The sequence below is a fragment of the Hyperoodon ampullatus genome, assembly GCF_949752795.1.
Source record: "Hyperoodon ampullatus genome assembly, chromosome: 6".
Taxonomy (NCBI): domain Eukaryota; kingdom Metazoa; phylum Chordata; class Mammalia; order Artiodactyla; family Ziphiidae; genus Hyperoodon; species Hyperoodon ampullatus.
In genome coordinates, this window is record NC_136919.1 from 83651418 (window position 1) to 83675740 (window position 24323).

The window sequence follows — 24323 nt, forward strand, 5'->3', positions numbered from 1 at the left end:
TCTAGGTGAAAGAGCTTAAGGCAATTATAAACATATGAGACACTGGAGTTTGTGGGAGGCTGCTATAAAGAGACTACTGTGGGGACTTCCCTTGTGGTCCAGTGGGTAAGACTCACCGCTGCCAATGCAGGGAGCCCGGGTTCGATACCTGGTCGGGGAGCTCGATCCTGCATGCACGCCACAACTAAGAAGTCCACATGCCGAGGGCTTCCCTGGTGGCGCAGTGGTTGAGAGTCCACCTGCCGATGCAGGGGACACGGGTTCGTGCCCCGGTCTGGGAAGATCCCACATGCAGCGGAGCGGCTAGGCCTGTGAGCCATGGCCGCTGAGCCTGCGCGTCCAAAGCCCGTGCTCCGCAGCGGGAGAGGCCACAACAGTGAGAGGCCCGCGTAACGCAAAAAAAAAAAAAAAAAGTCCACATGCCGAAACTAAGACCCAATGCAGCCAAAATAAATAAATAAATTTTTTTTTAGAAAAAGAGAGACACTATTGTCGGTTGGTATATGAATTCATATATTCACGAATGCCATTCAAATATATCCATCTCCCTTCTGTTAAATGCCCTTCAACCTAACTTAATAACGTAATCCATTGAGACCTCTAGGGGAAGGTGACTGTGTACAGGACTGTGATCAGGAGAGCTGAGCAGAGATGCCAAATGCCAGACAGCTCACTCCCTTTCTGAGGGGCTGGCTTCCACATGCTGGCAGGTAAAACTGTAGTGGGGGCGGGGGGTGTGAGCTTTAGACTTAAAATGCTTATGAAGGAAATAATGGCTGAAAATAAATGAGAAATTAGAAAAAGAGCAAACTAAGTAGAAGAAAAGAGTACCATATACATAGTATACACGAAGCTGAGAAACAATTTAAACTATATGTTAGTTCTATTTTCATGAAATGTGGCCCATGCATTTTCAGATAAAGTACCTCAAAATTAAAGTAATTGGTTCAATTGTTAATCTGAAAAAAGCACAGTAAATATATTATTTCCTTTGTATTTCCTTTTTTTTTTTTTGGATCTTCTATAGTTGTATTGTCTAATACAATAGTCACTAGGCATATGTGGCTATTTAAAGTAATTACTGGAGAGTGAAGAAATGGAACATTATCACGATAGCAGAAAGTTCTATTGAACAGCATGCTTTATAATGTGTGCATTACTTTTTCCAGATTACTAGTTGAACTCACTGAATTTAGAGGTACTTTATTCAAAAAGGTGTTTGTAAATTGAAGAAAAACATACTGAGCATGTAATTTGAAAATATAATACATTGTTTAAAAATGTTTATTCTGGGACTTCCCTGGTGGCACAGTGGTTAAGAATCTGCCTGCCAATACAGGGGACATAGGTTCAAGCCCTGGTCTGGGAAGATCCCACATGCCACGGAGCAACTAAGCCCGTGTGCCACAACTACTGAGCCCGTGAGCCACAACTACTGAAGCCTGCGTGTCTACAGCCCATGCTACGTAACATGAGAAGCCACTGCAATAAGAAGCCCTCGCACCACCACAAAGAGTAGCCCCTGCTCACCGCAACTAGAGAAAAGCCCGTGCACAGCAATGAAGACCCAACGCAGCCATAAATAAATAAATTTATTTTTTTAAAAAGTTTCACAACTTTCTACACCCTCCAAATACATAATTAACTTCCTAAAGGCTAATTTTTATTTTTATCAGGATATACCTGCACATAGTTTAAGGAATCAAATTATTTAACAAGACATAGTAAGAAAAAGAAATATTAATTTGTTTGCTCCCATCACATCCCATTTCCCACTCCTTAGAAGCAAGCAATTTCAACCCTTTCAGTTATTTAATATGTTTTCTCCCTATCTCTAAGGGAGATGCTTATACTGCGGCTTCCTATGTTTTCAGGTTAGGTATCTACCTACTCATTTCCCACTAACGGAAGATGAGCATTTCTTTCTCAAACTTCCCATCACGGCCCCTGCACACTTCCCTCCTCCTCATCCTTCCAATAAACGTATTTTGCTTCATAAAAATTCAGTGCTGTAATTCTTGACTGTGTAAATGATATTCACAGCCAAGCTATACAGAACATCATTTGCCTTATTTGAATGTGTACAAGTAGGTATAAAGCTTGATGAATTTTCACAAGCGAGCACATTATGCAACCATCACCCAGATCTAGAAACAGGACAGTGAGACGGAAGCACCCAACAGCCTTCATAATCCTCCTGTCACCCGTCCTCTAGAACCACTCTGACCATTTTTGCTATTGTTTTGTCTGTTCTTACAATTTATATAGAACCACAGTGTGTACTCATTTTTTAAAATTTTATTTATTTTTGGCTGCATTGGGTCTTCATTGCTGTGCATGGGCTTTTCTCTGGTTCCAGTGAGCGGGGCCTACTCTTCGTTGTGGTGCACGGGTTTCTCATTGTGGTGGCTTCTCTTGCTGCGGAGCATGGGTTCTAGGAGCGCAGGCTTCAGTAGTTGTGGCTCACAGGCTCAGTAGTTATGATGCCTGGGCTTAGCTGCTCCGTGGCATGTGGGATCTTCCCAGACCAGGGTTCAAACCCGTGTCCACCGCATTGGCAGGCGGATTCTTAACCACCGTGCTACCAGGGAAGCCCAGTGTGTACTCATTTTTGTCTGGCTTCTTTTGCTATTCTTTTTCTAGCTTGAGATCAAAGCTTAGATTATTGATCTTTCTTTTCTATGTATTTAAAGCTATAATTCTGATAGCATTAGTTATATCCTATAAATTTTTACACGTTGCATATTATCATTCATTTCAACATAGCTTTCCATTGTGGTATTTTTGTATTTTAAAAATACTGATTTTTCTCCATCATGTTGTGATATGTTCCTTACACCAATCTTTAGAAATCTGAGGAGACATTTTATATATCCTGGACAACAGCTACAGTTGAGGTCATCACCTGATTAGTTGATAATACAGTCATTACCCAAGATCCATTAAGTTTCTGTACAGTCTGAACAGATGTTAGGAGCCTTTACCCTGAATCTTTCTGTATTTATTTATTTTTTTGCTTGTTTTCTTTCTGTATTTTTAATGATGGCACTTGGCAATTTCCCCAGAAATGTAGCACTGACTTGCTTTACTATTCTGGCTTCTACTTGGCCCTTGTTTCAGTCATGGAACCAAAGTGGGGATTCTGTCAGTTGTCAGGTTATGTCTATCCCAAATACACACTCAGGAACAGGGAAAGTAAGCACAGGGGTAAGTCCAAGAACTGAGCTGCCTGTGACACAAGCTAGGGCTCAACGTCCATGTGTGACCTGACCCAAAAGGAAGCCAACTGTCAAAAGAAATGTTAAGTCACAGCCACATTACAAAAAGCATGGGAAGCGAATTTGGAGTGACTAGACAATAGGTGTATGAGAGCAGTCACAGACTGTCAGATCTCACAGCTCAGCAACTGTGTCTAACATGTACTTATCCCCTCCACTGAGCTTTAAATTTGAATTATTTTTTTCATCAATATAAATTCTATTGACAATTCCTAAATCTGCCCTATTTTTTATAGAACCTTATTTCCCCATTTTTGACACTCTTATTTCTTTACACATATTATACAGTGATTTCAAGTTCTGTATCTGATAATCCCCGTATCTGTCACCTTTGTAGAGCTTATTCTGTAATTTGTTTCTGCTAACTCTTGCTTATGATGACATTTCTTTCTATGGGGTAGATTTATTTCCTACCTCAGTCCCAGAAGGTCAGATTGGCTCTCCTCTATCAGCCTCCATCCATTTTCCAGGTAAGAGAACAGGAAAAGGCTAGCACTTTCACCAGGGAAGCAGAACTGTCCTCATAAACTCCAAGTAGACTTCTGCTTACATCCCCCTGATCAGAACCGTGTTACAGCCCTTAACTGCAAGGCTTTAAGCCTCCATAACTGAGCGCACTGGTGATGAAGTGTCGAAAGAGCCACTGTGAGTTTCTCCATGTAGTAGAGACAGGCAAGAGTCCCAAGTCACTGCGAGGGGGTTGGTGGCACAAGTCATGAGGGTTACAAAACGCTGTATTGGAGCAGGGGTTATGGAAGGGTACTCAGACCTAATCTACAAGGGCAGTTAAAGGCAAGGCTTCTGTTCGTAGAACCACTGCTGCTGGCAAGGTTCTCCCTGTAGCTGCTGCCTGTAACTCACTATTCAGGGCCTCTAACACACCTTACAGTAACCAGTAACCATCAACCAACAAATCAGGAATTTATATAGACAAAGCAAAAGATTCAAACTGACACAAAAAAAGAAGAAACATCCTTTGGTCAAGATTTATTTCAAGGCCTGAAAACACTGACTAATTGAAAATGGCCCTACCGCAATTTCTTATAATACATAAATACTTTATATATAAAACTTAAAAAAATGTAGACACTATTAACTAACTCCTAAATCACACACTATACGCTTTTCAAAAGCAATAGTTATTTAACAAAATGTAAGGTGACAATATCAAAGAATTTTCACACTTAATGAGGACACAATCAGTCGCAAGCTACTCAAACACAAATCTTTTTTACACTTTCCATGTTTGTTTTTAACTTTGTTTCATAGAACCACTGACAACTGAGGCTTCTTTCAAGTATAGGATTTCTAACATTAAATTACATTTTCTAAGTATTTCTTTAAAGAAGAAATGAAAAATACACATACTACACTGTTTGCCATAAATTCATACACCAAAATCAAAACAATCCAACTGAATTTATTCCTGCTTCCCCCTTCTCCAACATTAGCTTTAGATGTTCTTCTAAATGTTATATAAACAGATTTGTTAAAATCAGTTCTCATTTATGCAGATTAGGGGAAAATGGTTTTATAATGAGTTATCTTTAAAATTATCTTCTAGATAGCACTCTTTAGCCTTAAATTACATTGTTCACACACAACTACAACAGTCTGCATTTGCTCAGGAACATACAGTCACATTAAAAACAAATAACTCTGTATTTCATAGTTTAGTTGGCTCTTAAATAGTTTCCCTAGGGGGGAGAACAAGTATTTTGTGTTGTTTAAGAAACTGGTATATATAAATGAAATGCTAGGTGTTCATTTAAACTTTGAGGAAACCTACAGGTGAACATTTGGGTGTTTTTTCTAAAATGCTAGAGATATGCACTTAATCACTGTTCATATAGTGAAGCGATGGGATGGCAGATACACAGATGAAACTCTACATTTTGTAAATGTAAAGTTGGATATTCTAAATGCAAGAACTGACACTGACAATTGTTTACAGGAAACAAAGGTTAAGAAAAATGTTGAAGAATATCTACTCTTAAAAAGAGAGAAGTGTTATACAACACAAAAATGAGAACTAGAGATTCGAAAAACACTCATTTTACTGTTTTAAAAGAAAAACAAAAAAATAACAGGGAGAGAGTCTAGACCAATTAGAACTGAGGCAGCTGTAACAAAAATGGAACACAGTACAATGATTTGAGCCCTTAAAGGAAATGACTAACTAAAATGAAATTTCATAAGTCTTCATGTCTGTAATAATATATAAATGCACAAAATATCAAAATTATGAAGTCTGGATTTTTCCCCTTAGGTTTGTAATAAACTGTCAAACCTCTGCTTAATATAGTTATTTTTATGAGCCTTCTGATTAGCAGAGCATGCTATACAGGTACATGCATGCTAGAATTTTACCATGAGAATTAATAGCTCTCATCTCACACCAGTGACTTGCCTGTTACCCATATTTATATATATTTCATTTCCATTATAAAACACTTAAGACCTTTCTATGGTACATTTTAATCAACATATTACATAAAAAAGAATCTTGATTTTTAAAATGAACCTTTGTAGTACTGTAACATGATGGGTTTAATTGAACAGTTGGAACATAATATGGTAACTACATTGTACTGTTTAATTCACAGCTGTAGGAAAATGTTTGATTTTTAAAATACAACCAAGATGAGACTGTAGAGTTATGAGCAGTGAAATATTAGAAAACAGTGAATGAATAAATAAGATGCTTTTCCTTCAGTGGCCATTCATTATTTTGCTTTTAGGAACCTGGAAGAAATTGTCTTCTTTGAGTTTCAAATGTTCTGGTAAATCTAGTCGTTTCTTAGCTTCCTCAATATCACCTTGAATGGCTGAAATAAGTGACTCTGTGGAGGGAATACACCAGGTAAAGAGAACGAAAAACTGCTGCTGTGCTTTTTTTACAACTCCTTTGCTCAGCTTCACCTAAAATCTCATAGGCTGGCAGTGCTCCTGGCACAGGGTAGATGCCCAATAACGTTTGTTTCATCCTTTCTTCTAGACTTAAGTAAAAGTCAACAGTACACAAAAATGTCCCTAATCTTCTTGCAATTACTTAGAGAAAGGCATTAGCAGAAAGGTACATGGCATAGACTAAATGGAAGAAACAAATACTATCAATTCTCTTCAGTATTTACATTTGTAAAAGAAACTCTACATTAGAATTAAAACTATCACACTACACTAAGATACTTGACATTTGTCTTAAATGTTCCGATTTACTGCTTCTTACACTTCAACTACCGCTAAGCATCATTATTCATCACAGTATTAACTCTTACTTGTTCCTTAAAATATGAAAAGGAAATAAAGGTTTCATTAACTTCATACTGTTGGAGAGAGAGCCAGCCTGCTGGGTTTGAATTTAGGCTCCATCACTTACTATGCTACCCCGGGCAAATTACTTAACCTCTCTGGGCCAATTTCCTCATCTGCAAAATCGGCAAAATAATTCCTCATGTGGGTGTTGTGGGGATAAAGTGAGTTGATTCATGTAAGGCTCTTAAAGCAGTGCCTAGCATATTAAATGCTCAAATATTATCTGTCTAGCCATGATTACTATTAGGAGAAGCAGCAGAAGTAGCTGCAGTAATATTTAAGAAGATCTAAATAAGAACTTACCTAAAGAATCAAAGTTCTTTTCTGGTCTGAGGTAGCCGACAATGGCCACGTTGAGAATTTCCCCATAGAAGTCCTCTTTGAAAGTATGCATGATATGAGTTTCCTACAGTCAAGAGATGTTAAAATTGAATTTAGCTTTATGGTGAGGAATTTAAATGAAACAATCAACCCTCCTTAAAATTTTAAAGACAGGTTAAAATCTAAGAGCAGTATTTCCTGAATTCTTCCATTGCTCGTTCTTGACCTTGTACCATTATAACTGAGTAAGGTAGATGCTATCCCACAAATCTGGTGTAATTTGCTGTTTTTATTTATTTATTTATTTATTTATTTTTTTTTGCGGTATGCGGGCCTCTCACTGTTGTGGCCTCTCCCATTGCGGAGCACAGGCTCCGGACGCGCAGGCTCAGTGGCCATGGCTCACGGGCCCAGCCGCTCCGCGGCATGTGGGATCTTCCCAGACCGGGGCACGAACCCGTGTCCCCTGCATCGGCAGGCGGACTCTCAACCACTGCGCCACCAGGGAAGCCCGATTTGCTGTTTTTAGGAAAAGCTAACATGCACCAAAGTAATTAAGGGTCTTATCAAGGTGAAAAAACTGAGCAAATACAGCAGAGGGAATGAGCAAAGAAACTCTTCTTCAAAAGATACCATTCCATTAAGCGAATTAAAAAAAAAAAAAAGGCAACACAGTGGAAGAAGGCATTTGTCATACATAGTTCCAACAAAAGAATTGGATCCAGAATATATTAAGAACTTCTTTAAGTCAGTAAGACAGACAATCCAATTTTTTAAAAAGGGATAAAGACTTGATCAGGCACATCATGTATGTCTGTTATCAGCAAAGAAAAGGAAAAAGAAAAACTGTAAAAAGTATGAACCTCCTACCAATGGAAAACTGAGTTTCTCCTAACTATGGAAGGACCTCCAAGGCACTCCTTAACTGGCTCTACAGTAAGAGTTCTGTTATCTGAGTAGCTGATAAGCAAAAATTAGTCATGGGATAGCCTCCCCTCCCCTTCATTTCCTCTCTCAGTCCAGAGAAAAATATTTTGCCTTCTTTCATTTTCTTTATCTATTCCGACACACCCTTAATCCTGAAAAATAAGAGGAACACTGAGCACAATGTTAAGTAGTTCTGGGCCACTTCTATTGCTTATACCAGCACTTTTCTATAAACTCTTCAAAGAGGATGAAACTTAGATCAACTATAACTGTTTGTGCCACATACCTGAGCTGACCCAAAGATTCAGCCACATCTAGCAGATTAAGCACTTAAGCTGTGTAGGTTTTCTGTTCATAAGAACAGAAGAATTATGTATACCCTCAAAGGGGTTTAAAAAGAGGAAAAAGGGCTTCCCTGGTGGCGCAGTGGTTGAGAGTCTGCCTGCTGATGCAGGGGACATGGGTTCTCATCCCGGTCCGGGAAGATCCCACATGCCGCGGAGCGGCTGGGCCCGTGAGCCATGGCCGCTGGGCCTGCGCGTCTGGAGCCTGTGCTCCGCAACGGGAGAGGCCACAACAGTGAGAGGCCAGCGTACCGCAAAAAAAGAGGAAAAAAAAGCATCACCTTGCAATTTTATCAGAAAGCACCATCCACGGCGTAAGCAGTTCTACCTTAACAGGGTGACCAATAAAGAGTAAATGACCTATATTAACTGGTGAACTCAACTTTATTTCACTTTTATTTCTAATAAAGGTAAACACATGGGCAGTTATAAAAATTAATTATTGTAGTTTTGGTTTGTGATTCCACTTTCTATTTTCTCCATGATTTAAAAGATAAACGCATAAAAATTTATTAATCTATGTTATTGGGTACACAATGATGTAATTTGTGAGTTCTGGTATACTATTAAGTTCATATAAATTCAAAATAGATTTTTATAACTTTAGGATGTTAAATGCAGTCCCCATGGTAACCACAAAGAAAATATTTATAGAAAATACACAAAAGGAAATAAGAAAGGGATCAAAATGTGTCACTACAAAAAAAAGTCAACTAAACAAAAAAGGCAGTAATGGAGGAACTGACAAAAAAGCTATAAAGCATACAAAAAACAAATAGCAAAATATCAGACATCTCTCCTTATCAGTGATTACTTTAAATGTAAATGGATTACTCTCCAATCAAAAGGCAGAGATTAGCAGAATGGTTCAAAAACACAAGATCCAACTATACCCCCTTCATAAGAGACTCACTTTAGATCCAAAGACACAAATAATCTTGAAAGTGAAAAGGATGGAAAAGTTATTCCATTCAAATAGTAACTAAACTCTTCACTTTTAAATCTGTCAAGTAAATTCTCGTATTTGGATTATGTTGGGATCACCACTGATGAGTTCTATCTGTGTATTACTCTAAATCATCATCCCATTCTCTGTTTACAGTGAAATACAATTCTTAATTCTTACCATGGACTTTTTTGTATTCTTGTAGTATGGGTTCCATCCTATGCTCACCACCATCTTATGGACGTCTCCACTTCCAACACTGGCCCAACCATAATATATGCCAGTGGATACATCAGCTGGAAGATTATCTACTACTTGTTCAGGAAAGTTAGCTAAACAACAGAAGAAAATATGCTAATATTTAGAGTTTCATAGTCAATATTTGGAAAATTCACATGTAAGGCTAGTCTAAATCATTACCCTCACAAGATTCCTAGGACTCTAACTACAATTATTAATCCCATCATTTCATACTCTGGCTAGGATTTCTTTCTCCTCTTCATACGTATTGGTTAGGAAAAAAGGTACCAGATTGTATATGTATAAGTTACCAGGTTATAGTAAGTGTACCAAAAATCGTAAACTCTCACAGTAGAAGAAAACAGGTACATGAACAGCTGGGTTTTTTTTTTTTAGCCCTGGTACTTCTTAAGGAGGTTCATCATCTCTTGAAAAGATCTCTATTTTTCGAAATATACATGCCTAGGTCCCAAGCTCAAAGACTGCTTTAATAGGTCTAGGTGCAGCCCTGGAATGTATTTTTAAGGAAAAATTAAGCATACCTTCAGGACCTGACAACTAAAACTAATGCAGACCAAAAAAAAATACCTGGTTCTCATTCATCTGCCTGTGTCATCACTTGAACACAACCTACTAACGTATTTAAAGAACGAAAACCTTACAGCTGGCTTAAGAATTTAGCCTATCGGGCCCACATTACATTTTCTAAAGAGAAAGACGCGCGCCACGCTTGGCGGATTTATCACGGCTGGATAGCGAGGCGGGAAAGAGGGCTCCCGAAACTCAGCTCCGGCTTCCTGCCCTCACCACCCCCCAAGCCGGTGAGATCGGAGCCACGGGCAAGGACGCGCTCCATCAGTCCGACCAAAGGTCCTCAGCCTCAACAAAGCGGGAGCGGGGAGGACGGGAACGTCACCTCTGCCCGTTGCCCCACCACCCGGCCCGGAGCCCCCCGGCTGACGTCCCCGCCCTCAGGTGACCCGGCCCAGCGTGGGTGGGGGACTCCGCGCCCTCCCGCGCTCACCTGTAGGGATGCCCAGCTGCTTGGAGCCGCGACCGAAGCCCCGCACCACCTGGCCGCGGCAGAAGTACGGCAGGTGCCTCATGACGCCGTCCGCTCGGGGTGCGGGCTGCGGTCCAGTATGCGCGTCCGGCGGAGCCGCCGTCAAGGCGGTGCCCGGACGCCCCGGACCAGCCGGGGGACGCGGGCGGGAGCTCCGCAGGCCGGCCGGCCGGGCGAGCGCACGGGCGTATAACTGGCCGAGCGGCGACACGCCACGGCGAGACGCTCACGCCACTGACCGAACAGACGGCGCCGGGCAACTCAGACGCTGGGTCTGGGCTCCTGAACGCCGGCGACCGCGGAAGTGCGGCTGTGGGCGGGGAGCGGAGCGGGGGCGGGCCGGCTTGGGACGGCCCCCTAGCCCACCGAGCGCCACGGGCCTACGCACTCTGCCCAGGCCGAGCGCCCCGGCGCTCGTACGGCTTCCGTAGCCCCGCCCCCAACGTAGCCCCGCCCCAGCCGTAGCCCCGCCTCCAACGTAACCTGGGAGGTGTCGGTTTTTTCCTTGGTATCTCTCTTTTCCCGGGCGGTGGGAACCGAAGCGGGGAGACGTGTTTCAGCCTGATGCCTGTGAAAGCACTGTCCTCATTCTCAGACACTCCGAAGTGTTTCTTTCCCCCTTTTCCTTTTCATTATGATCCTGATGCCGAGAAGAGACGTTCTTTAGCTCCTTGACAACTGCTAGGTTGCTCGTCATTCATCACTCATTCGCTTTTTAAAGATTTATTAAACCTCCAAAATTCCACCTCTTCATAGAAGCTTTTCACGAGTAGCTACGGGAAGTGGACCTCCTCTCCCCCAGACCACTTGACCATGGTCTGAAGTTGTATCAGTATGTAAGCGGGTATGTATGTAAGGGGAGCGGGTCCTGGTCTGTAACGCTGCAATCCCAGTGACTAGTGGAAGGCTACAGTGATGCAATTTTTTTGAGCAGGGAAGCGGCTGCCTACCCTCCCTCTATCTTCCGGTCTGCCTGAGAACTTAATAAACTTGATGTAAGACTTGATCTCTACTGCAATGCAAATTTGTGGGCCTTCTGACCGTTGGAACTGTGAACATTACCTCGGGAAATAGTTCCAGGGTCACTCACAAGTTATATCCTCTTGTCTTGTTCTTGAGAAAGAAGTTTTAATTCTTCTCTTTTGCCTTTCTCTACAAATGTGTGTGAAATTCTGTCCAGCCTTGGCAGTCATTATCCTTTTACTTTAACTCTGATAGTGCTTACCCAGTGTTCAAATTATGTTCTCTCTCTATCGGTACCAAAGGGGTTGAGAAATGGAATATTTCCAGTCATACCGGTAAGCTAAGGATGTCACAGTCATTAGCGATGTAGCCCTCCAGTATGACCTGGTGAGCCCTGAGGAAACTCAGGATGTGAAAACACAGGATACTGGCCCCAGATAAGTGAGGTGCACATCAAAGGAATGATTTCAATGAGCCCAGACGCTTGCATCTTCCCATACATAGATACTAAATTCCTTAACTTGGGATACCTGGTTTTCTTTAATTAACAATAATCTTTTGACGTTTGGACTACCTGCCCTTTGTTGTAAAACTTCTATATAATCTGGCTTCCCCCATTGCCTCCTTGGAGCTGTTCGCTCAGCGTTACTTGAGATGCTGCCTCCTGGGCTTGAAGTCCTAAAAATTCCTGCTGAATAAAACATAACTCTCAACTTTTAGGTTGTGGGTAATTTTTTAGTTGGCAGGGTCTTTGTTGGTAAGACTGTGTTATTTCCCTAATACTAGTATAGCGCCTGGCTTATAGCAAACTCTCCGAAAGTATCTGCAGAAAGAATGAATTAACAAGCCCAGCATGTGCCAAGCACAATGCAAGGTGCTGGGAGAACAAAGGTGTCTGAGACAAGGTCTTGGCCTTCAGGAGACTCAGCTTAGTGGGGGAGACCTATTGGGAAGCCTGATAACATAGCATTCTATGCTATAAATAGGCCAATGAAGTCCTGACAAAGTGCTTGGAAAGCTGCTAGAGGGAGCAGTGCTCAATAAAAGGCATTTTGTATAGTTAATGGTTAAGTGCACAGGTGCTAGAGCTAGATAAGCCAGGGTTTGATTTCAGGCCTTGCCTCATTTAATTGCTGGGTGATCTTGGGCAAAGTACCCTGTGAACTAAATGGGCATATCAATAATTTTGTGGGGTTTGTGTGAGATATTGTATCTACTGCACTTAACAAATTTCCTGGCCTGTTGTAAAAAATTCAATAGCAGCAACAGCAGGAGCATCCTTATCCATGATACACCAAATAAAACCCTGGAGATGAGAGCCTGGGAAAGCCTAAGTGATGGGTCTACTCCTCCAACATTACAAGGAGGTGTGACAATTAAATGAGGTAAAATAATTAAATGGGTCATGGGGGACAAATGAGGAGTGGTTTTAAGAATTAAATGAGATGATAGTAAGTACTTCACACACTCTTTCATGTAATCCTCATTATCAGCTTTGGAGGAAAGCATTAAACCCAATTTATAAAGAGGGAAAGGGAGACTTGGAGAATTTCTAAGATGGAGCATTTGGGCTCCAGTTTTTTTTAACTGCGTTGACATGTCAATTACTATGCATAAACACTGTGTAATCAGTGCAGGATATGAAAGGCAGAAGCCTGACTCTTTTCCATTGCTGCTCAATAGCCCTCAATGGCTCCCTTGGTACTACAGAATAAAATAGCCCTCCAAGGGTCCCCTTCAATTTGCCATTCTGGGTTTTATCTCTAACGACTCCCCTCAAGTACTTTATATACTAATCTAATCAGACCCCCACCACCCTACCCTGATCTCGGAGAGGCAGCAGTGGGTGGTGGCGTGAAGCAGTTCTTAATTCCCTGCCCAGGAACTGAACCTGGGTAGCCTGGATGAAAACCAGGAATCCTGGCCACCACACCCCCTGGCTCTTGCCCCCAGTGAAAAAATGCATTTCTCACAGAGGCAAAAACTGTAAAAACCGGTACAAGTTTATTATCAGAGACATAGCACAACAACAAGTGGGAGAGCACACAGAGAAACAGTTAGTTTAGTTAAGACAGAAGCAAGGCAGAGATGCACATCAGGTAGAAAGGGTGTGGGCGTCCCCCTAATGAGAAGGAGAGCAGTAAAGAGGTGGTTAAATCATTTATATTGGGCAGTTCTTCCCGGTCTTTGTTTGCCTTTGGCCAATTATCTGGTTTCTGTTTCCACACCTGACCTGCCCTAGGACCCTCCCAAACATGCGTGCACAACTTTTTTCCACGATGGATTCCAGCCCAGAGGTCTATGGGATGGCCTTAGCATCACATATTATGGGCTGGTGCCCCCTCCCTTTTGACCCCCAAGGAGCCTTTCTGCGCATGTGCAATGTTTCCCTTGCCCCAAGGATAGGAAATGTATGACCTCTCGATCTTTTAACAGAGTTTAGCCCCTCTCTGTCCCTGCCATAAAAGTGTCCAAATGTCCAGTTATCTACACTCTTCCTGTTGTTGTTTCTTACACTGAAGTGCAGATCTTGAAATATAGACAGGAGTCTGGTCATAAACATGTAGTCCAGAGCCCGATTGTCTCTTGCCTCAGGCAATGTAAACGGGGCTGGTAATGAATGTCCGGCCTGGAGCCCACCTTCTTCTCACCTCAGGAAGCGTGAACAGGAGGCTGTTGTAAATGTCTAGCCTGGAGCCCATCTATCTCCTGCCTCACCACCATAAGTAAACAATAATAAAAAAAATGAATCTAAAGAACTCTTAACACTCAACAATAAGAAAATAAACAACCCAATTTAAAAATGGGTAAATGGTCTGGATAGACACCTCACCAAAGAATATATAAAGATGGCAAGTACATGAATGAAAAGACATTCAACATCATCAGGGAATTACAAATTAAAACACCCAGGGGGGGCTTCCCCAGTGGTGCAGTGGTTGAGAATCCGCCTGCCAATGCAGGGGGCACAGGTTCGATCCCTGATCCGGGAAGATCCCACATGCCGTGGAGCAACTAAGCTCGTGTGCCACAACTACTAAGCCTGTGCTCTAGAGCCCGTGAACCACAACTACTGAGCCCACGTGCCGCAACTACTGAAGCCTGCACGCCTAGAGCCCGTGCTCCACAATGAGAGAAGCCACTGCAATGAGAAGCCACAACGAAGAGTAGCCCCCACTCGCCACTGTAAGGCCAGCTGGCCCGAGGCAGGGGAACGCAATCAGATTCACAGGTTGCATCAGACCGAAACTCTCCGGACCACCCAGTTCCAGGAACTGACCTGGGGACTTTCCACCCGGCCCAGCCTTCCCGCCTTTCGAGGGGCGAGACTAACGGTCCCAAGACTGATGCAACCGGCACCAGATATTGCCACGATACCCGAAGAGACCACCAAATAAGGAATACCCTGCGCCCCCCAGATTCACCACACCCCTTTCCCTTCTTCCCCTATAAAATCTTGCCCAACCCTCGCCCGGGTGCGACTTCTCTGGCCCCTTTCTCTCGGACCAGTGAACCTCGCCCGGGAGTGCCCCCTAATAAAGCTCACTTGAAGCTTTCCTCTCTTTCGCGGTGCCGTTTGTTAAGATCCGACCTTACAGCTGCAACTAGAGAAAGCCCGCGTGCAGCAACGAAGACCCAACACAGCCAAAAATAATAAATAAATAAATAAATAAATAAAATAAAAACGAAACACCAAGGGGATCCACTTTGTTATAGAGTCCAAGCTTGCTCTGCTCGCCCCGTGACAGGCCAATGAATCGGAGACGAGGTGCTGAGGCAAGAAGTATGACTTTGGGCTTCCCTGGTGGCGCAGTGGTTGAGAGTCCGCCTGCCGATGCAGGGGACACGGGTTCGTGCCCCGGTCCGGGAAGATCCCACATGCCGCGGAGCGGCTGGGCCCATGAGCCATGGCCGCTGAGCCTGCGCGTCTGGAGCCTGTGCTTCGCAACGGGAGAGGCCACAACAATGAGAGGTCCGCGTACCGCAAAAAAAAAAAAAAAAAAAAAAAGAAGTATGACTTTATTCGGAAAGCCGGCAGACCGGAAAGATGGCAGACTAGTGTCTCCATAAGATAAACCATCTTATGGGGGTTGGGATGCCAGGTTTTTTTTATAGCACAGAGAGGGGGAGGAGATGAGGAAGTAAAGCAAAAGCAAGCATCATAAGTTTTGCAAATATGCCCTGGAATGGCCAGCCTTGGGGAGGGGATGTGTTCATTTCTTCTTTTCTGCAGTCATCCACGGGTAGCCGGGGTCAGATTGTCTCCCTGTGAGCTGAACAAAGGCACTTTAGTTTAACATTCGGGCAGAGGGGCAGGGTTCCCTGAGGCAGTCCATTATGTATGATTATAACAACAAAAGCAAAGGTTAAAGTCAAAGAAACAGTCCAATTTAGCTCTTCCCTGTTACAATTCCCCACTGTCAGTGTCCATTCCACAATCTTGTGGAAAAAGGGGTGACAACGTTTTAACTGCTCTGTCAGATGGATCTTTCCGGGAGTGTCCGCCATCGGTGTCAGTGTTCCAAGTGCTGAGATTTGTCTTTTGTTCCACTTTGGAAGTGTCTACTTTACACCTGTAGACTTAAAAATATTTACAACCTAAAAGCTGAGAGTTATCAGGAATTTTGAAGGCTTCAAGCCCAGGAGGCCACATCTCAAGTTAAGGAATTTAGCATTTTTCTTTGTATGGGAAGATGCAAGAGTCTGGGCTCACTGAAATCATTTCTTTGATATGCACCTCAGCTATCTGGGGCCTGTATCCTGTATTTTCTTTTTATTTATTTATTTGTTTGTTTGTTTGTTTTTGGCCGTGTTGGGTCTTCGTTGCTGCGCACGGGCTTTGGGGGGCTACTCTTTGTTGCTGTGCGAGGGCTTCTCACTGCAGTGGCTTCTCTTGTTGCAGAGCACGGGCTCTAGGTGCGCAGGCTTCAGTAGTTGTGGCTCACAGGCTTCAGTAGTTGTGGCGCACGGGCTTAGTTGCTCCGCGGCACGTGGGATCTTCCTGGACCAGGGCTCGAACCAGTGTCCCCTGCATTGGCAGGTGGATTCTTAACCACTGAGCTACCAGGGAAGTCCCTGTATCCTGTATTTTCACATCCCGAGTTTCCTCAGGGCTCACCATAGGGAGTGGCTGCAGCCTGATGGCTGGTAGATGGCAGGTATTCTTCTCCTTCCTGAGTTTCCTCAGGGTTCACTGGCTCAATTTGGAGGGCTGCAATAGCCAATGATTGATCCTCTCCTCTTGGTCAGGAATTTGACCAATATTTGGGAGACATTTTTTTTTTTTTTTTTTTGCAGTACGCGGGCCTCTCACTGTTGTGGCCACTCCCGCTGCAGAGCACAGGCTCCGGACGCGCAGGCCCAGCGGCCATGGCTCACGGGCCCAGCCGCTCCGCGGCATGTGGGATCTTCCCAGACCGGGGCACGAACCCGTATCCCCTGCATCGGCAGGCGGACTCTCAACCACTGCGCCACCAGGGAAGCCCTGGGAGACATTTTATGATCAAATATTGCCCCATGGTGCTGGGATGCTCATGCCAGGTCAGGCGAAAATTCTTGATATGCCACTCCAGGTGCTAATTTTCAGATTAGGCCCTATTGATAATTAAAGATTCTCTGGATCCTCTGTCTAATTATCATCCAGGAGACATTTTCCCTTGTTGCTTCTTCCCATAACTAGAATCACATTATTACAATTATTTTGTGTTATAAATGTGATCTATTACCTTAAGATGTTTAGCCATAGAAGTTTTGTTGGAGGCTTGATTACACACTGGGTACTGCAAGAGACAACAATCTTATAAAATAGACAGGATATAAGTAATGTGGCTAGTAACATTGACAAAGACATAGTGCAGCAGGGAGACACAAAGCACAAACAACCTGGAAACAAAGAGCAAATTAAAACAATGATTAGCATAATATCAAGTCCACAAGAGAGCCAGCTGGAGACAACAAATTCTGGCAAGATCAGGTAGAGAGAAAAAGATAAATGTTTCATCTTCGTTTACAAAGGCATACTTTATCAACTTGTTGTAGGTCATAGCATAAGAGAAAATGTTTTTCTGAAAAACAAAGATTAAAGCCAGTATATTTCCCAAAGTCATAAAGTTATAAATCATATTTACCAGTTCATTCAGTCCCATGTAATTAATTCCTATTGATCTGGATGAAATAATCAGGTTTCCCATTAGTTTTGTCATTTGTTACCCAGTCCAGAGATATTATCTAAAGGCTATCAGAAACTTATATTTGTTAAAAAGTTCCTTTTTATCAGTCTTCTTGGAAATCTTCATTTTGTAAAAGCATCAGGACAAAACTTAAAATAGCATTGTTAAAGATTTGAGTACAATGCAATTAGCAGGAAACTTGGATATACCATTTTAGAATAACTAGTATTATGATTGATAACACATCAGGACATATCAGATGTTAGGGATTCCATATAAATTTTGGAATATCTATATAAATGACATTTATCCATACACTATAACCTAAGGTTCATCTCCAATCACTTGACTATGTTTTTGAAGTAATTTAACATTTCTCTCTGAGATGTCTCAGAGATGTTCTTTCAAAGTATCCCAGAGTCAGCTGGAGGCTAAAAAGCTTTAGTCAGATTTTGATATTTGGGAAGTTTGTTAAAAATATCAAAAAGATTTTAAAACACAACAGGATCGTAGTCCGCTGTGAAACAATATTTATTCATTTAACCAAAGTCACAAAACAGTTAAAAGAAAACACATACGGATCACCTAAGGGCACGGAAACTTATATAATCTGTTATCAAAAGGAGCACTTGTAACAGAGAGATCAAATTCCAGTCTTGTATTTTTTGTTAAGCTTGCTTAACAAAATCCGTTTACTTAGTTAACTTCAATCTAAATTTAGTTAATCCTGACCATGTATAAAACTTTCTCAGTAAAATGTAGTTCCATTCCTCATACCACCTTAACTGAAAACACACATTCTACCATACTGAAATATTTTATTATTTTCAGTAGCTTTAATTATATATTTAAATTAGAATCCCTGACTCTTAAAAACCTTAATTTCTAGTGACAACCAAGAGGTGAGTAATAGTTACCAAAATCTGGAGAGACTATTTTAGATAATTTTCTGAACATAATTATTCCTATAGAGTTTACCTAAAAGCTCTTATTTCATTTATATTTAAAGTTTCATCATATCAAGTTATTTTTCTTGCTGACAAATTTACAACAGATATAACAAGATTTCATTTAAGTTTTATTAAACCTAGGTGCAGTGAAAGTACTATACTTAATGTTGATGGCTCTAAAGACGTGTCTATATTAATTAGATCAACAAACTTAAACATTAATACCAGGTATTAATTTAATACTGAATATTTCCCAGTTCATGTGAACCTGAAACTCATGTAACTTAATTTCTCTTGTATTTAGAATTGTTTGGTTTGTAAGCGCTTCCTTTTCTTTAGCCAATTAAATACAGCTCATTTACAGATTAACCTCAGCAATGTTATCCAAAGACAAAAACACATACAAACACACAAACAGAGAGACATCATAGTTCTCATTTCAAAATTTCAGCCCTGAGTCAAGTACAGCAATGTAAAACCCATCAGTTTACTGAAGACTTTGGATTAAAGTTGAGTTTCTGGCAGATGGAACAAATCAAGCTCACTTGTCTAGATGGCTAAACCCTTTCTACTAATATTTATGGAAAACAAGTCAAGTTCTAAATTACTGTACTCTCTTTTTCAAAATTTGCATTTTAAAAAGATGGCAGAGATAAGGGTTTTTGAGAAGACCAGATAGGACACTTGTATCTCAGAGATACAGGCAAGGGCTTCCCTGGTGGCACAGTGGTTCAGAGTCCGCCTGCTGATGCAGGGGACGCGGGTTCGTGCCCCGGTCCGGGAAGATCCCACATGCCGCGGAACGGCTGGGCCCGTGAGCCATGGCCGCTGAGCCTGCGCGTCCGGAGCCTGTGCTCCGCGGCGGGAGGTGCCACAACAGTGAGAGCCCGCGTACCGCAAAAAAAAAAAAAAAAAAAAAAAAAAAAGATACAGGCAAGTTTCTCCTAGGATGACTGTTTCTCCTTTGTTTACTATTTACAAGCCTCTTAAGATCACCCGTATTTATTAGAAAATCAATCAACTTGTTCCCCACTGTCAATGTAACCGGGGCTCCTGTGGGGGAAATCAGAATTAGACGCCTGAAGTCCAAGGGAGTTCCCCTGGCCTCTTACAGGATATTGGGGCAAGAGGAATTGCCCTGCTGCAGAAGTGGCTCCCGGTCCAAATTGGATGCCCTGTCGGGTCTTAGATGGTGATGCTAAACCAGGTCCCTGTGCCCCGGGGGTTACCATAGAAACTTTTATTTGATCCCCATGGGGAGGAGAAACAGGAGGCGTTGAATATGGTGGAGGCACGGACGGGGGGGCAGTTGGAATAACTGCCGGTGCAGCCTGCTCGGCCACTGGGGGAGCTGGATAGGCTGGAGGGGGGTTAAGTTTTGAAATAACATGTCCCCACTCTCATTGTTTTTTCTCTTCCCTTGTAGAGCAGGTTTCCTCTTGGGTTTCCTTTCAGACCGCAGCACCGTAAGGTGGCAGCCCTCTGACTCCTTTTCCTCCTGATGCAATAGCATAGATGCTCCTACATATGGAATCTCATCTCTTTTCCCTGCTCTTTTGCCGAACATTTCTAACTGCAAGATTGTATAATAATTGAGTAAGCCATTCAAGGGCCATCGTTCTTCTGATCCTAAAAAATATTGGGTCCACACCCTATTACAATAGTATATCATGTCTTTCTTATTCATAGGCTCACAGCTATGTTTTGCCCAATTATCTAATATATTCCCCAAAGGGCTCTCCTTTGGGATAGATGTAGTATTTTCCACTTTTAACAGTTTGATAACACCAAGACACAAAAGACACAAATTCCAACACAAAAGGCACTAATTCTAGCATCAATATGCACAAAACCAAGACCAAAACCAATGAACTAGTTCCCAGATCGGGTAGACTTACCCTACAAAACCAATGAACTAGTTCCCAGTGAACCAGTTCCCAGAATCAGGGAGAGTCCAACAACAATACCCCCCTCCAACAGGGTACCCCAACCAGATTGACTTGTCCCATAAAGGAAAAGCCCAGATGGAGGGGGGAATATGTTCCCGGCATGCAGGCCGGTGACTTACCCTCCAGAATTGAATCCAGTCCATTGACTCACAGCCCCAAAGGGAACTGAAGTTCCCCAAATGGAACCGAAGTTCCCCAAATTGGAACCGAAGTTCCAGAATCAAATCGAGTCTGTCGACTAGTAGCTCCAAATGGAAGTTTGTCAGTTCCTTGCTTCAACTGCCAAGCGCTGGGGTAGCCCGTGCCGCTTCAGGGAACTTGGAAGGGAAGATCCTCAGGACAAATGGTCCTGGCAGCTGCTAGGGCCTTGCCCCAATATTCCCTGACAGGGGCCGACTAGCCACAAGCAGCAAGGATCCTGGCTGGCTAAGCCAAATTTGTTACCGAGTCCAAGCTCTCTCTGTCTGCCGCAAAACAGGCCAATGAATCGGAGACGAGGTGCTGAGGCAAGGTGTATGACTTTATTCGGAAAGCTGGCTGACCGAGAAGATGGCAGACTAGTATCTCCGATAAACCATCTTATCGGGGTTTGGATGCCAGTTTCTTTTATAGCACAGAGAGGGGGAGGAGATGAGGAAGTAAAGTAAAAGCACCATAAGTTTTGCAAATATCCCCTGGAATGGCCAGCCCTGGGGAGGGGATGTGCTCATTTCTTCTTTTCTGCAGTCATCCACAGGTGGGCAGGGTCAGATTGTCTCCCTGTGAGCTGAACAGAGGCACTTTAACATTCAGGCAGAGGGGCAGGGTTCCCTGAGGCAGGCCATTATGTATGATTATAATAACAAAAGCAACAAAAAGCAAAGGTTAAAGTCAAAGAAACAGATGGAATATGGAGTACAATTTAACTCTTCCCTGTTACAGCTACATACCTATTAGAATGGCTAAAATCCAAAACACAGACAATACTAAATGCTGACAAGGATGTGGAGCTCCAGGAACTCTCATTCATTGCTCTTGGGAACGCAAAATGGTACAGCCACTTTGGAAGACAGTTTGGCAGTTTCTTACAGAGGTGGACATACTCTTACTATATGATGCAGCAATTTTGGTATTTAGCCAAATAATTTGAAAACATTTCCACACAAACCCTGCTCATATATGTTTATATGTTTATAGTAGCTTCGTTCAGCATAGCCAAAACTCAGAAGCATGAACAATTAAACAGAAACCTCAAATACAGTAAGTCCCCTACGTACGAACCTTCAAGTTGCAAACTTTCAAAGATGTGAACGTGCATTCACATGTCCAATCACGCAGGTTAGTCCACGTGTCTGGCATACATTGTCATGTGTGTGCATCCTCTACAAGTGGTTTTGCTTTTGTGTACTTTACTGTACAGTACTGTATAGAGTGCAGTAGTACAGTATCTCTATTTCAAGCCCAGGATGTCTGGAAGCAGGTGTAAAATCAGCGGTGATGTAGCTGGTACTACTGTACTTTTCAAGGTACTGTACTGTGTAAGATTAAAAATGTTTTCTTTATTTTTTGTGTTTTCTAATGTATTATTTGTGTGAAAAGTATTAAAAAACCTATTAAAGTACAGTACTATATAGCCAATTGTGTTAGTTGGGTACCTAGGCTAACTTTGTTGGACTTAAAGAATAAATTGGACTTACAAACGCACACTCAGAATGGAACTTGTTCGTATGTAGGGGGCTTACTGTAGAGTTGGGAGACCAGAACAGGGAGCTCTCATGCACAGGGCCAGTAGCAGAGCCAAACAGGAAGAAGAAAGACTTCTTCCCTGACAAAGACTCAGCCAAAAAAACCATAGACTCTTTATTTACTATAGCCCTCCAAACTTCCTTTTCCTCTCTATAAAAACATTCTCCTTCCCTTTCTATGCCAAGCACTTGTACATGACTTACCATGGTTGCAAACTCCAATTGCAATTCTCTTCTGAGCCCAAATAAACCCATCTTTGCTGGAAAAATATCTGGTAGTCTATTTGTTTCAAGTCAACATTTTTGTGACCAGTAGGAGACCATAAAATGCTCCTGATGGCTCCGGGGCTGGTGAGCATACAGTTGTGGTACCCACAATTGAGCCACTGTCACTCACAGCTTTTTCACAGACCCTGGAGTTTGAAGTTTTTCTCATGGATCTGAGCTTGGGCCCTCTTTGCATTTGAAGCTCTCCAGGCTTTACTTGGGATCTATTCAAAGGTTTCTTCTTTCTGGTTAAGGCATTATTCTATACTAGAGTATTCATTTGGCACTTTGCTCTGATTTTGAGATCAGACTGATTCACTGAAACTGTCTAGTCCTGGCCATTCTTCAGGATCAGGGACTGTTTCTCTGAAACTGTTCCTGAAGAATGGCCAGGATTTTTCAGCTCTTGGCCTATTCCCTTGGAAAGGCTGTCTTCTGGAGACTGCCTAAAAAAAGTCTTTGGCCTGGCTCGTGTGGGACCAACCTGTCTTCTTAGGACTGGCTGGAATTGGCTTGCCAGCTGTTTGAACTGAGCCATATATACTGTAAGTTGTTTAAGCTGTTTGAGAATTGTCCTTTGCTCTAGAGGAAAAACCTCGGGGGGGGGGGGATCCCAGTTATCTAAGTATTTTGAGGGCACCCACACACAAGGACTCAGGCCAATTTTATGTTTAACATCTATGGTCCTTCTTCATGCATATTTCTAACTAAATGGATCTACCTGACCAAAGGCAATTTAGAGTATCAATGGCCACTGTGGGGAACTTTTGAAATCTCCAAACTCAATTTTCTTAAAATTGAATTGGACTTCAATAACTCAAAAATTTCCAGAGCTGAGTGGAACATTTATTTCAAAGCATCCCAACATTATCAGTAGACTCAGTAATTTTAGTCTGCAAAATAAGATGTTAAGATTAACTGAGGCAAACAAATGATTAAAGAAAGATAAAATGGCTCCCAAAGCCTTGGGCTCTTCTTCCTTGTCTTCTTTGTCTCAGATTCCAACTCTGTCACCATCTTCCGCCTTCACTTCTATACCAACTATCCCTCTATACCCTAAAATCCCCCATACTGATTCTCTTGCCAAACTTCTCCTTTTCCCTGAAACACTCCCACTCCCTTTTCCTCTGGACTTGTCAGAACCTGTTCTTTAAAAATTTAAGCCCCCTGAGGACCCAGGGGCTAAACGTTTAATTTCTTATACTCCCTGGGCTAAAGCTGAACTGTGAGCCATAGTCAGAGATTTTCAAAGTGACCAAAGATCCTCACAGATTTCCTGAGGCATTTAAGATAGTCACTTGAAAATTTCAACCTGGTTTCTCTGACTTACATAAGCTAGTTATGCTTGTCAGAGAAGACCAGGCCCAGCACTGGATGAAAACTGCTAATTGGGAAAGTCCTGAAGGGTCTCTAGAATTGAAACTGAGCAATCCCTGCACAGGCTTCCTTGGTAGCAGACTCCTTCATGTTCCCCATCTCTCGTTTAGAGAAAAAACTATGGTCTCCTGAAGCTTCCCTGAGTTTCAAAAACTCTGGCTCAAAAATTTCAAAAAATAATCTGGATCAAAAGTTAATGATTGGGAGCTTCCCTGGTGGTCCAGTGGTTAAGACTTTACCTTCCAGTGCAGGGGGTGTGGGTTCGATCCCTGGTTGGGGAGCTAAGATCCCACATGCCTCACGGCCAAAAAACCAAAACATAAAATAGAAGCAGTATGGTAACAAATTCAATAAAGACTTTAAAAATGGTCCACATCAAAAAAATCTTAAAGGACTTCCCTGGTGGTGCAGTGGTTAAGAATCAGCCTGCCAGTGCAGGGGACATGTGTTCAAGCCCTGGTCCGGGAAGATCCCACATGCCATGGAGCA

General features: G+C 42.5%; 1 protein-coding gene across 1 annotated transcript; it reads right to left on the reverse strand.

Moving 5' to 3' along the window:
* Positions 1-5990: 5990 nt before the first annotated feature.
* On the reverse strand, positions 5991-10492 carry RFK (riboflavin kinase; the record flags this gene model as incomplete). Its single annotated transcript, XM_079705775.1, has 4 exons — positions 10396-10492; positions 9312-9463; positions 6897-6999; positions 5991-6121 (listed from the first exon to the last, which is right to left on the reverse strand). The coding sequence occupies exons 1-4, from the start codon at positions 10475-10477 to the stop codon at positions 5991-5993; spliced, it is 468 nt and encodes a 155-aa protein (XP_079561901.1). The 5' UTR covers positions 10478-10492.
* Between the last annotated feature and the right edge of the window lie 13831 nt (positions 10493-24323).